The 13649-nt window shown below is 37.2% G+C and overlaps 1 protein-coding gene across 1 annotated transcript; it reads left to right on the top strand.

Moving 5' to 3' along the window:
- The first annotated feature begins 994 nt into the window (after window positions 1–994).
- Window positions 995–11766, top strand: LOC107772033 (RGS1-HXK1-interacting protein 1). Its single transcript, XM_016591516.2, has 9 exons — window positions 995–1625; window positions 7558–7624; window positions 7713–7790; window positions 8646–8698; window positions 8987–9070; window positions 9219–9271; window positions 9363–9427; window positions 9583–9641; window positions 11419–11766. Exons 1-9 carry the CDS (start codon window positions 1350–1352, stop codon window positions 11506–11508), a joined length of 825 nt encoding a protein of 274 aa, XP_016447002.1. The 5' UTR covers window positions 995–1349; the 3' UTR covers window positions 11509–11766.
- The last annotated feature ends 1883 nt before the right edge of the window (window positions 11767–13649 follow it).

The following is a 13649-nucleotide window of genomic DNA, read 5'->3' as shown; positions in this document are numbered from 1 at the left end:
ACACAAACTGCATGGAATGCTTGAGGACCTAGTTAGTGACAGAGATCTAATCTTCACTAGTAAAGTATGGCAAGAGTTGTTTGCCATAATGAGGGTGACCCTCAACATCTTATCACCCTCAAACTGATGGCCAAATAGAGGTGGTGAACATATCAAAAAGCTCTACTTGGCTGCAGCTGAATGGAAGTATAGTACTACATTCTATTATTCCATTCAGACAACCCCTTTTGAAGCACTATATGGTCAACCACCCTCATTACATCTTCCCTATGTTGCTAGGGATTCTGGAGTGGAGGAGGTGGATAAGTATATCCTTAAAATGGTAGGACATAATTTTTCTAAGCTCTTAGCAAGTTATTATAGACCTTATTAGATCTTGTAGAAGATAGGAAATGTTGCTTACAAGTTATCCCTACCTCGTGAGTTGCTACTTTATCCTACATTTCATGTGTCCCGGTTAAAATAATGCCATAAACTGCCCAATACTATCCTTTATCCTCCAATTTTAGATCTTGCCAGCCCTTAATACCCATAGCCTCACAAGATACTTGTCAGGCGCATGATACAAAAGGGTAACAAAGTTGTCGCTCAAGTTTTGGTTCAATGGTCACAAGTGCCAGCTGAGCAGGCCACATGGGAAGAATACCCAGTGAGGTTTCCATCTTTGTTTCCTTAAGTACAAGAAAGATTTTTACAATGGAGAACTAATACGAATATGTAGTAGTGAAGCTTGCGGCGGTTGTACATCTTGTTGAGTTAGTAATATAGTTAGTTAAGTTAGTTAAGCTAGAGTGTTTTATTAAAGTTTGTTAGTCAGACACTTGAGTCCCTTAAGTTTCCCCGTCCATAGTTATTATAGTTACACATACGTCCCCTAATTTACTCTGTCTTATTCACATCTAGTCCAGATCATTTATGTTAGAATCTGGCAGAGAAAATGTCAGAGGTGTTGAACTCATCAACCTTCTATATGCTTGTAATTCCTTCATTTTGAGTATGAATTAAAACCATGTTTTACTTTCGTGCTTCGTCTTTCAATTTTCTTCCTTTCATTGCATTTTTCTTCCTTGTTTCTTTTGTTTCTTTTTTACGGTTCCATTGATTTTTGCATCAGCTGCCTTAAGCCAAAGATGGAAAGTTCATTACAGAAAAAGACAAAAGGATGAAATATTAGGGACCGAACAAGAACAATAGGTTTAACGAGGACAAATTGCAGCCAAAGTGAAAGTAGGGGGACCAAAATTTACTTTCCTCGTCGAATAACCCAAGCTGGATCCTTGCAAAAAATCGGGTCTCTTACCTTCGCTCCAAAAGTCTTTTCACGAAACGCTAAATCGCTCGACAAATCAATGGCGGCAATCGCCGAATCATCTGAAGCAAATGCAGACTCGCCGTCGCCGTCGCCGTCTCCGTCGTTACCAGCAGATAGAGTTAAGCATGAAGACAAGTCGGATACCGTGGGACAGGGACTTGGAGAGTTCGTCCCATGGATCGACAACGCAGTGCAACAGGCGCAGCTTGCACAGAAGACAGTAGAAAACACATTAGAGAATGCAATTGTGGTGACCAAATCTCGTCTTGATCGTCTTTTAACCACCTCCTCTGTACACTTCAATCAAACACTTGTAAGCTCCAGTTATTATCGCTTTATATGTTTGCTTTATGCCTCATCCGCGTTAGAAATTATATTTCCTACTGCAAGTGTTTGTTTGTGTATTTTCTTCTAAATTAGCTGTTTGATCCCATAGTTCCATATCAACTTAATTACAAGCGCAATTGCTTTCGTTGGTGCACAATTCAGTTTGAATGCTTTATGTTTTCGGTGGAAAATGTTTTAACTTGGGAACTTTTCCATGATTTGATCGAATATTAAAGTTGATGACATATAATAATTATACAAGGTAGGATAGTATTTGATGTTGATAACATTCTCTATGTTTTTTTTAGTAACGGTGGTAACTGGCCAGCTTGTGTGCACCTCAACTATTCCACCGATTACCTACTATCTCCTACTAGTACAGAATATCGGGTAACTCCGGCCAAAGCTTAGGTAGACGAAAAGAAATCTAGTATGCTTTGCCTCCGCTAGGATTAGAATCTGATACCTCATGGATCTCCTCTCACTACAACAATCTCTAAGTTATAATTGAAGTGATATGGATAAAGATATGTGATATTTGTGAAGGAAAATGACTTATGTCAGTAAGTGATAGAAGTCATTTGCTTAGAAAAAGTGAGTATTTGCTCCCTTTTGGTGGAAGTGTTTTGTTGGAGAAAATATCTTTCACAATTCAAAGTAACAAGAACTGGAAATTATGTTCCACAAGGAAAGCATTTGTACCCCGTGCCAAAACACCCTTATCTTGATCCAATTTCAAGTATATTGGACAACCATAGAAGCACATCTATTTTTGAATGAATTAAGACTTGAGGAATTAAACTACCAAATCTTTTTTTTTTTGATAAGGAACTACCAAATCTTAGTTTGTTGATGTCCATCACCAGTATGTCCCCTTTTGGTGCATACGTAATCAATGAAATAGAAGATTGTTTCATTATAGTGAGAGTGATGTAGAAATCACTAAAAAGATTCCTTTTATTTCACTTGTATTTGAGGTGTAAAGAGAGAATAATATGTTCTGTTATTGTGGAGATAGCTGGCAATATGATAGATAATTGTGGATGTCTACGTCGAGTAATATAAACAGCTTGAAGGTACTTTTGGCACTGACTTGGCATTTACTAATAAAAATTTAGTTTAAGGAAAAATAATGGGTTTGTCCAGGATACTAAAAATGCAATTACATATTTGCATTATTCACCAATTATTGATTTTGTTATGGTTTTTTGACTTCTATTATGCTCTCTATGGTAATTTGGATTTTAGAAGGAATTAAGGCTCATCTGATTTGAATCAGGAGCGAATTTATAGGGGAGATTATAGGACATGTGAACCCATGGTTTCTTGTTATGAATTAGGCTGATAGAAACTTCTATTAATTACATAGTAGTCCCTTGACTTCTTAGAATTACAGTAAATCCTTTTCTTTAGCTTTATAATGTAATATTTCCTCATAGTTAGAGGCATCTGAAATGAAAATCTAAGCTTTTCTTTAAAATTTTCCTTTCTTCTTTGTTTCTTTTCCTTTGCTTAATTCATGACGATTCCAACATGGGAATCGTTACATTTGGTATCAGAGCCGACGATTCTCTGCTGTTCATCGGTGTTAATGTCACAGTCCGGCGCAGGTTCAAATCAGTTGGAGCAACATATTCAAACTTTTATGGAAAGATCGAACAGAAAACTGCAGTATATGGAAGAATGGTATCAAAATCGTTTCAGAACCTTCCATAATTCAGAAAATCAGTATAACCTTCAAAGTTCAGAGTGTGGGCAGCGGGTTTTTGACGACCTGTATTCATATCATCAGTATCTTGGTGCAAATCCAAGTTTTTATCGAGATTCCTGTAGTGATTTCACTGGTGGATTCGCTAACCTAACGAATGGAGGATGGAATTATCTCGATTCACCCACAAATGCTTACTTTTACCAGAATCCATATGCTTACCATTTTGACGGTAACTATCCAGGTTTCTATTTGGTTCGGTTGGGTGATGGTTCTGTTGTGGCAGTGACAGCCGCTGGGGCTGCTCCTATACACAGAGACCAGCAGACAGTGACGAGTAGGTTCAGGAAAAATAGGAAGACGAGAGCATACGTCAGTGCCTGCCATGGCCGTATCAGAAAACATATGAAATATTTTGGCAGTGGAGGAAAGACACGCCGCATGTACCATCACAGAATACTCTTTGATAAATACCATTTTGGTTACTTCGGGAAAGTGGGTATGAACCATGTTCAAAAATGCAGGAACTTGCCTATGCAAGAAATGACTGGAATATCATCTCTCCAGAACGACGTCTTAGAGAAAGCTGTACAGGAAGAAGAAGAAGATTCTGGTAATGGTGATGTTGAGTGTGTACAGATGGAAGGAGAAGATGAGAAGGAAGGAATCTCGGTGGAGGACCAACTGTTTGATATAAGTTCTCACAGAAATGAGGTTGAGCTGCAATGTGGATTTGATAACAGGGAATCCTTTGTGGTTCCTACTGTTGGCCTAGACTATGAAGTGCTCTATGAGACTGAGAACTTTGTTTCTAAGGAGATCTTGATTGCTGAATCTAAAAGGGAAGAGAATATGCTAAAGGATGTGAAAGATGTTGGTACTGAAATTGCAGTAAATCAGGTGGGAAAGATGTTCGATGAAAGTTCTCAAAGGAACAAAACAGGGTTTATGAAGGAGTTTAGGAATAAGGATGTTTCCTTTGGTCCCTTGAGACATAATTCGGGTGATGATGGACTATTAGAAATTGAAGATAAAACTGCTAAAAGTATAGGAGAAAACGTTAACTACGTGTTTGATAAATGTTCTCAAAGAGTCAGGGAGACTTTTGAAGAACTTTTAATCCTTGTATGTGACCTAAAGAATGATAGTCCAACATTCAACAAGGATTTAGAGCTAGAGAGTGAATTTCTGCTTAGGGCCTGGAGGGAAAAGGTAGTTTTCATGACCTACGATGACGATAAAATAGTTTATGATATGAGAGAGCTAATAGAAAAATATATGAGTGCTACTTCTTCTACAGGTACAGTCTCATCCGACAATAGTGTTTCCTCAATTCCTGTCAATCCTTCTCATTTTAAAAAAATCGTACCTACCAGATGTGTTATTCCCCTTGCTGATATACAAAGTTGGGGTGCAAAAGAAATATCTAAGAGTGGTTCTATGTTAATTCCAGAAGTTGATGCTACTGTTTTGGTCTCAATTGGTTTTGCACCTTCAACTACCCTTTCAACTGTAGTTCATCTAAGTTGGATGAGGTACTCATGCCAGATCCATTTGATGATAGGTCTTACACTGTTTTTAGGTTAGCGTTTACAGAGGTCAAAGATGTTGTGTGCTTGGACAAAGAATTAAGTGACTTTGCATCATGGTTAAGTGGTTCTTATGTGAGTGGAGAGCCAACAATTTCCTTTGAGAATAAGGTAGATTTAAGGTTTCAGTTGACAAAGAAAGCAGACACAGATTTTGTACCATATCTTATTTCACTCATGTGTAATGTTCAAAGAGTAGTGAAGATACACCAAGATTGGTCGGGAGGTGTACGCCATCTATCTGAGCAAAAAACTGGAAGATGTGTTGGCTTCAAGTCCCCCAAAGGGTATTACGGAGCAGCAGGTGTTGCACAGGTTAGCCAGATTGTTGACTACTGTGATTTTGAGGATGTTTGAAACCTTAAATGCAGTATATCAAGTTCAAATTGTGGCTGCACTATTAGAGTACGAAGGCTATCGTTTTCAGCCCCCTAATCCGAACAAAGATAAGCTTCAGTCCTTGTGTGATTGAGCTTGTGAGGTTGAACTTAAAATTCAACATTGCAGGGTACTTGAGTGAGGAGATTGAGGTTGTGAAGATGAAATTTAGAGAGAATTGGTTACTTTGTGTGGGTGCTATATTTCTACTGTTATATTTCGCATTGGGTGGAATTGGATTCTCACGGGATGGTGTGAAGAGGTGGTTGATATGGTATCAATGCAATGTACCATTGAGGTATTCTGTGCATTCAGATCTTGCTTCTCAATATGCTTGCCTTAATATGCTCAATGTGAAGGGTTTAACTAATGAGGTAAATGAGAAGTTTTTCAAAGTAGTTGCATATGATAACTCTCTGCAAAAAGGTAACATTATATTCAAAGCTAATTCGGGGCTCAATTATGTAGCTAATGGGTCATCTTTCTACAAGAAAGAAATTCCTTGCTTTAGAAGGGCTGGGATTAAAAACTTGGTGGGGCTAAGACTATTACAGATATTATTGATTGTATTAGCTTTGGATAGAGCTAGTATAATAACTTGTGGTATCTTTGAGAGATGTTTTAAGGATTGGATTATAACACCTGGTTATGATAGTATTGTCATCATCTCCATTAGCCATCAGACAAGAAAATACAAGGTACCAACAACTAATGTTTTGCTGGGTCTTTTTGTGATTATGCTTGTCATGCTTTCCATTTTTGGATCAGTTGATTTCTTGAGTGGAATAGATAATATGTTCATATTGGGGAATGACGGAACAACATTAGCACTAGCTAGCCATTTAAAGGTCTTGGCATTCGCAGTTGGTGATTTCATTCCTAAGTTGGTGTGTTATGTTTCTTCCGGGTTTTGCCGCAATGATTACTCTGTTGACTTCCTTCTTCAAATCGCTGCTTTTGTTTCCATGACTTGTTTAAATTTTTTGAAAGCTCAAGTTAGCAAGATCGATGGTGTTGGAAAAACTAAAGCAAAGCAATATTATGTCAATGATGTGAACATAACACAGATGCGTGTTTCGCTCGATGGTGATGGTAGCTTTGCAGGGCGATGTGTTGTCTATGAGACATGGCATCTGAGTGTTCTTCCAAAGTACACAACTGATGGGACCAATTACATTGTGGTGAGTACTCAAGTGGGATTCACTATGGATCCAAGGGGTGGAAGATCATCTCAGTACTATACTGATATTGAAAAAGTTTTGAATTCTCCAATTTTCCTTGACAATGGTGATGATGACGAGGTTGTTGCTATGTGCGTGAATGTGTTGCAGAATGGCACCAGAAATTCCACTCAGATGTCGTGGGTGATATTTTTTGTTATCGTAGATTTCTCTAGTTGCACTTCACACACAAGTGTCATTGGAGCAGTGATGTCTTTGTCAATTTCCATTGAGCAGTAATGTCTATGTCAATTTCCATTGCCAGTCTTCTATGTCAATCTTGAGGACAAGGTTGATCCAAAGGAGGGTGGAATGTTATGAATTAGACTGATAGACACTTCTATTAATTACATAGCAGTCCCTTGACTTCTTAGAATTACAGTAAATCCTTTTCTTTAGCTTTATAATGTAATATTTCCTCATAGTTAGAGGCATCTGAAATGAAAATCTAAGCTTTTCTTCTTTAAAATTTTCCTTTCTTCTTTGTTTCTTTTCCTTTGCTTAATTCATGATGATTCCAACATGGGAATCGTTACATGTCTCCGCAAAATTAGATATTTTATGTAGGTATTTTTTAAAATTGGTATAATATTATTTGTTTGCTCCCATGCTCCAAGAAGGTTGAATGATGCTCTTGGTTGAGGGTTGAGTTGTTTACCAAGAGTAATAGGGATCAATTCCCAACTTTCCCTCCTTTTTTCCCAATAATGCACCCATGTACTAGAAATCCTAGACATGCTTTGAATGTCAGACCGGATGCTGCACTTTATGACAAGATTATATTATCCATATCATGCTTTTGTTTCCCCTCTGTCAGATCTCATCCCACCGTTTGCTTGTATTACATTAATTGGAGCAAATGGCTGATGATGCAACCCAGTTCTGTTTTTCTGAGACCTATTCCTTTTAGGACAACCCCTTGATTGTTCTGCCCTTAATAAGTTGGTTTCTTCTAAGTAATAATTATGTGTTATTCTTTTGTTCATTGCATAATGATTTAAATGTGATGCATGTTGGTTGCAGGATTCCTTGCAAGATCTGAAGTCTGAATATAGCGTATATGAGGACTTGGTTTTTGGGAAGATCAGAGGTTAGTTGCTACCATTGGTCCATTTGATGTGTTGTTTTTTAATTTCTCTTCATAGCCTTAGCTTTGATCAATGGAGAATGTGCTGCAGAGGGTCTTCTCCTCGCTGCTTCACACCCCCTAACAACTACTGGAGCTGTTCTTGGTGTTGGAGTCCTGGGTCTGAAAAGTAAGTCCTTTCAATTCTTTAGGTGCTGAATCAAATTTCAGGGATGGGCATATGCAGTTTGAGTTAGTCAAAGTGTTCTCTACTTAATACCTACTGCCTCTATGTCCCATGTGATAAAGGACTCAAAGGGTATTTGACTGTTGGACAACTCCTAATGCAATTGGCTCATTGGATAGTTTTGGCCAAAGCTAGAATTTCAGTAGTCTGTAATCAGCTTGCTTGGATTGGACTTTTCTTACTTGAGTATTATAGGCAGGCATACAATATATCACTTACATTATTTAATTAACCTCCCTTGTACTTTGTTAAAACTAGAGAGACCTCTTGTTCTGTTTACAATGACATGCTGTAGCATTAGGTATTGAACAGTTGGTACAAAAGTCTGCCCTTTTGTTATAGCTTCGTTCTTTGATTTGTCAAAGTTGTCGATGTATCCTATCTTTTATTGATAATTGCTATTTACTTTCACAAATTCATTAAGGAATGCCATGCCATGCCAAAGAATAAGGAAAGGTTTGACAGAAGATGGTGTTGCATTGATGTCTACTTCTGTCCTTTATTTAGTTGTCACATTTTCTAGTGCGGGTAAATTGGCAAGATATTGTCAACCTATCTTCTTGTTAATACTTAGCCTTCTGTGTGGAAGCTATTCAAAGGCAAGGTAAATGCAATTACTGGAAAAAAATGTTCTTAGCAGACAAAAAGGGAGGTTAAAGATCGAAGTTATTATGAAAAACTAGAAGGGAGGTAATGTAATATAGTCTTCATGATATTGTACGCAAAGACACATACGTTTGAGCCAACCATATGGTCCTTCATCTCTATGTGTGCCTGATTGATATTTACTGCGTGCAGGGCCAAGACGTTTCTTGTACTACAGTGCAATGCGGCTATTTGTGAGTGAAGAGGTAACTACCTAAATGTTGTTTTCCATTTGACAGGAGTATATTTGATATACATTTGGGATTTTGGTGTATTATATGCTTAGGAACCAGTGATGAAAGAGGATAAATTGCTTATCCTTTTTATATAGTGAGATGTTTGATATGACTTGTTAATGATGGAAATCATTGCACTTAGGTATATTGTTTGGTTGGATTATCTTGGGTACTTTTGACAATTACCAGTAGCAGGTTATTTTATTAGAAACTATAGGACATTAATGATAGATTTCTCATTTTAATTAATGGGAGCAGGCCTTGCTTTCTAGGGCCGATGCAAAAGTCAAAGAGTTACAGAAATCAATTGACTTTCTGAAGGCTGAAAGTGCGAAGTTGGAGGTACGATCATTTCTTTTCCCCTGGTTTTAAGGTCATGATTCTTTAACTGGGCTGATTGCCTATTGATTAGTTTAGTAAAACAATTGTACTTTTTAGGCAAATCTGTTCAAGAACTGAAGTGGATCTTATTCGTACCTTATGATTGCAGAATCGGGCAGTACAAGCTGAAGGAGAGATGATACGTGGAAGGACTAAACTCAGGTTTGCATTTCCGGCTGGATTGTTGTGTATACTTCATGACTTGTCTATTTGAACAGGCTGGATTTCTGCTCAATCTTAATGCTTCATACAGGCAAGCAGGCAAACAAATCCGTAGTGTCATACAGTCAGCTTATAGGATAGAAAGGCAAGCTGCAGGTTTGCGATCAATCTCTCTGGTTATCCATGTTCAATTCTCAGTAATCCAAACTCTTGTCATATGGACGAGCCATAGCTGAAGCAAAATCGAAGTTCTTTTTCATCAGCGATTTGTTATGTAAGGAGCTTCTCCAATTAATATATGTTTTATCCAGGCCTGAAAGATGTTCTTAGGGAGCTTCCACGAAGAGAAGTTTCACGATTCCGGTCACAAGTAAGTCCCCTACACAACTCCTTTCTAATTTATCGAATAGGCTCATCTACTATTTATTTGATACAAGAAAATCTATAAGTGGGAAAACATGACTGATTGAGCCAGTTGATTTGCTATTTTTCCTTATGACTTTGCCTAAGAAACCATGCTCCCGTGAAATGTAATTTTGGGAGGGGACATGGGTTACAGGAAAACCAGGAATCTAATTTTTGCATCCTTAAGAGCCAACTTTACTAGTTTTTCCCCTTATTTTATATTATAATCACCATCTGCCTGATCCCTATAATATTAATTCTCTTATTGATTACAGCACGCTGCAATATATAATAATGATTTATTTTAGAACTGAAATCAAACATAATGTATCTGTACTCTTTTAGTTTGACTTGTTTTTTTACTGCTTCACCAATTTAACATGACTTTTTTTTTTTGACTGCTTCGCCTATTTAACACATTTTAACCACTTTGTCGCTATTGTTTTTGTTCTTGTCTCTTTGAGCGAGAATGAAAGAAGTTCAGGAATGCATACTTTGGTATGTTTTGGGATGTGGCATGATTATTTGTATGACATTTTTAGAGATTTTAGTGTAGTTCCCAAACCACAATGCCCGTCATTTACTTTGATATAAGAGAAGTTAAACCACATCAACAGATGTGAGAAGAAGATTAGTGAGCAATATATTTGACAGGCATTTTAAACTAAGTTCAATATTGTCAATATAGGGGATGTCAGACGTGTGGATGTGAGAATCTCTGAAAAAATTGAACAAAGACTTGGAAAAGATTAGCTTGGCTTCTCAAGAAAATTTTCGAAATACTTTTTGGATGAAGAAGTGCTTTGAGACATTTTTGAACAAGAAATTTCTCCTTCCTCTCACAAAACTCTACAGAACTTCAGAAATATTACAATTATTTTGAACACACATTCCTGTATGAACTTCTTTCTTTTGTCCCAAAATAATATTAGAAAAACTTCTTCCAAAAATTGCCACTAAATGGCTCCTTGATCTTTTAAGGTTCTTGCGAGACAGATGGAATCAACTAGGAGAGGAAGAAACACTTTCCTTCGAAAATTCCTTCAGAATATTAGTCGGTAGTGAGAAAATTAGTGTTTGTGTATTTTATTCATTAATGTGCAAAGCATGATTTATCAATGGAAGTTAGGGCCTATTGATTTATAATGATAATGTTTTGACCACGTGGATATGACATTCAGTGTATTTCATTAATCTGATATGTGGTGGTTTTAAATTTGTGATTTTCAAACGATGTTGCTGCCACGTGACCAGGAGGTCACGGGTTCAAGCCGTGGAAACAACCTCTTGCAGAAATGCAGGGTAAGGCTGCGTACAATAGACCGTTGTGGTCCGGTCTATCCCCGGACCCTGCGCATAGTCTAATATGTATTAAATTTGTGATTTTCGAACGATTAAGATTCAAATGATGTATTTTCAAGTGTCATTTTTAGAATCCAAAACAAGGTCTTCAATTTGAATATTCACTCCTTCAGTTAAATTGTCCAAAGCATTAACATGCTATGGTAATGTTGTGTAATTATGGTGTATTTGGCGATAAGGTAGGGGTAAAGTGTGCGTACACACTACCCTTCCCAGACTCCACTTGTGGGATTACACTGGGTTTTTTGTTGTGTTGTTGTTGCTCTTTCAGTTAAATTGTCCAAAGCATTAACATGCTATGGTAATGTTGTGAAATTATGGTGTATTTGGCTACAGTAACTATAGCATCTTTTTACTTTGAGGACATTTTCTGTTATTAGGTTTCCAACCTTGCTTCAGAGGCAAAAAAGGAAAGGAATGTTCTCACCAAGGAAGTTACGAAGATAAGCAATTATGGCATATCCGTCTGACTGAACTGCACTGTTTTTTTTTTATATGATCTAATACATGCTGGACGTGAGGTGCCAGATACTGTTTGGGGAGCTTTTTAGTTTGGTTATATCAACTCTAAACTTTGCTGCAGCCTATAGGAGTAATTTGGCATTCACTGATTCTGTGGGGGTGTTCGTTGGTCGGTTTGCTACGGTCTTGAAAGATTTTGGTTTCGGTAGTTTCGTTTTTAAAAATGTTATACTACCATACTGAATAAATTCAGTTTCGGTTTCTCACTTTTTGGTTTCGGTTTGTGCGGTATGATAACTTCTATATTACTCTTTAAAGTTGGATTCTATCAAGCAAACTTGTAATTGTGTTTTCTGAAACTGATTTTAGGTACTGTTAAAGACCCGTCTATGTGGTACCAACTAGTAGTAGGGATTGTTTTTGGTGCCTGGGTACTGTTGAAGGCAAGATTTAGAAAATCTCCTATTTGTCCTTAAAGTCAAATTACTTAGTTGCTGAATGAAATGGACTTGATTGGAACAAGAAGGAATTAAAAGACTAATAATACAAATTGTCGCAATTCATTTGAGAAGGATGTCTGTTAATTAACTGCGTTTGAACTTGTGAATGAAATATCATTGTAAGGTTAAAAACAGAGCATATTTGATGGGATTTAAAATGCCGCACCAAAGTAATGCAAGATGAGCACAAAATGAAAAGAACATTTTAGATTTAATTTAAAGCTAAAAAAGGACTGTAAATATGTCACTTTGTTCCCTTCCCTTATTGGGAGCCAAGGTATCTGCAGTAGCAGAAGATAAAAAGAGCAACTCTGTAGTGGTGACTATGAGAAGAGCACACATTAAAATATTCATAGTATATCAAGTCTCTCTCGCCTATCCAGACACGTGCAAAGCCAGCTTCCTTCCTGCATCACTCGCCTAGTAAATGTGATCATCAACAATAACTACAGTATCTAACGGCAAGCCTAATAATTTCTTACAAGTGGGTCTAGGAAAGGTAAGATGCACACAGCCTCGACCCGAGAATAAATGAAAAAAGTAATGGCAACAAGTATGAATAACAACATAAAAAGACCGAAGCTAAGAAAACAGTTATATTTTAGATAGTAATAGCAATTTATGAATAAAATGATATCATACAAACACTAATGCTAGCGAAATAGGTAAGACAAAGAGATACGCTCGACTATCTATTAGCCTTCAACCCTAATTCTCGACCTCCACACCTTTCTATCTAGAGCCATGTCCCGCCTAATAACCTCTCCTCAAGACTTCTTAGGCCTACCTCTGCCCCTCCTGATACCCATTGAGGCTAACCTCTCGCACCTTCTGACTGTGACTTCTATACTTCTCCTCTTAATATGCCGAACCATTTCAATCTCACCTTCCACATCTTTTCCTTTACAGGGGCCACTCCCACCTTATCCCGAATAACTTTATTTCTAATTTTATCCACTCTGGTATGCCCATACATCCAACTTAACATCCTCATCTCAACTACTTTTATCTTTTGGACATGAAAGTTCTTGACATGCTAATACTCTATTCGATATAACATAGTCGGTTTAACTACAACCTTTTTAAGTCTCGTGAATGTGATCATATTGCCTATATTCAAATCCAATTATGTATACTAGTTTTTTCAATAATTTTTTGGTATTTGGTCTCACTGGCTCGATAATTCAAATTCACCTTGTGAGTCCAGTATTAATTAGCACTTCTTATGATTCAACCAATCTAGATCTCTTTATTTCCAATGCTTGAATCCCAAAACTTGCTGGGTGAAAAATTCTCACCTATTTTGCTACATCCCTTAATGGTAATTATATACTACTTCATATGTAGTTAATTAATGAATATTAAAAGTAACTCTGTTTGTATATTTATATTGACTAAATTTGTACTCAGTTTATTAGTACAGCGATGCATTGAATCTGCTGCTAACTTAAAAAATTGTAAGTTTGATTATGCTCAGTCTCCATGTGATTACTGTTAAATCCAACATGACGTAAATGTAAAATATGTCAAGGCCTATCCAGTCACGTGCAATGCACACCTCCCAACCCATCACACTCCCCACCATAATTCTTTTCTCTCTCCACCCCATTTGGTAGTTGCATACTTCAATGCAATATTGCGTCCTCAAA

The sequence above is a fragment of the Nicotiana tabacum genome, chromosome 7 (genome assembly GCF_000715075.1).
Source record: "Nicotiana tabacum cultivar K326 chromosome 7, ASM71507v2, whole genome shotgun sequence".
In the NCBI taxonomy this organism is placed as follows: Eukaryota; Viridiplantae; Streptophyta; class Magnoliopsida; order Solanales; family Solanaceae; genus Nicotiana; species Nicotiana tabacum.
This window is presented reverse-complemented; position numbering and strand designations above follow the sequence as displayed.

What these genes read in the sequence shown, in the direction of transcription:
- LOC107772033 (XM_016591516.2), top strand. Translation starts at nt 1,350, where the DNA reads ATGGCGGCAATCGCCGAATCATCTGAAGCAAATGCAGACTCGCCGTCG. An exon ending in CGTGGAAGGACTAAACTCAG is followed by an intron (nt 9,272 to 9,362) that starts GTTTGCATTTCC and finishes TGCTTCATACAG; the next exon opens with GCAAGCAGGCAAACAAATCC. An exon ending in GATAGAAAGGCAAGCTGCAG is followed by an intron (nt 9,428 to 9,582) that starts GTTTGCGATCAA and finishes TGTTTTATCCAG; the next exon opens with GCCTGAAAGATGTTCTTAGG.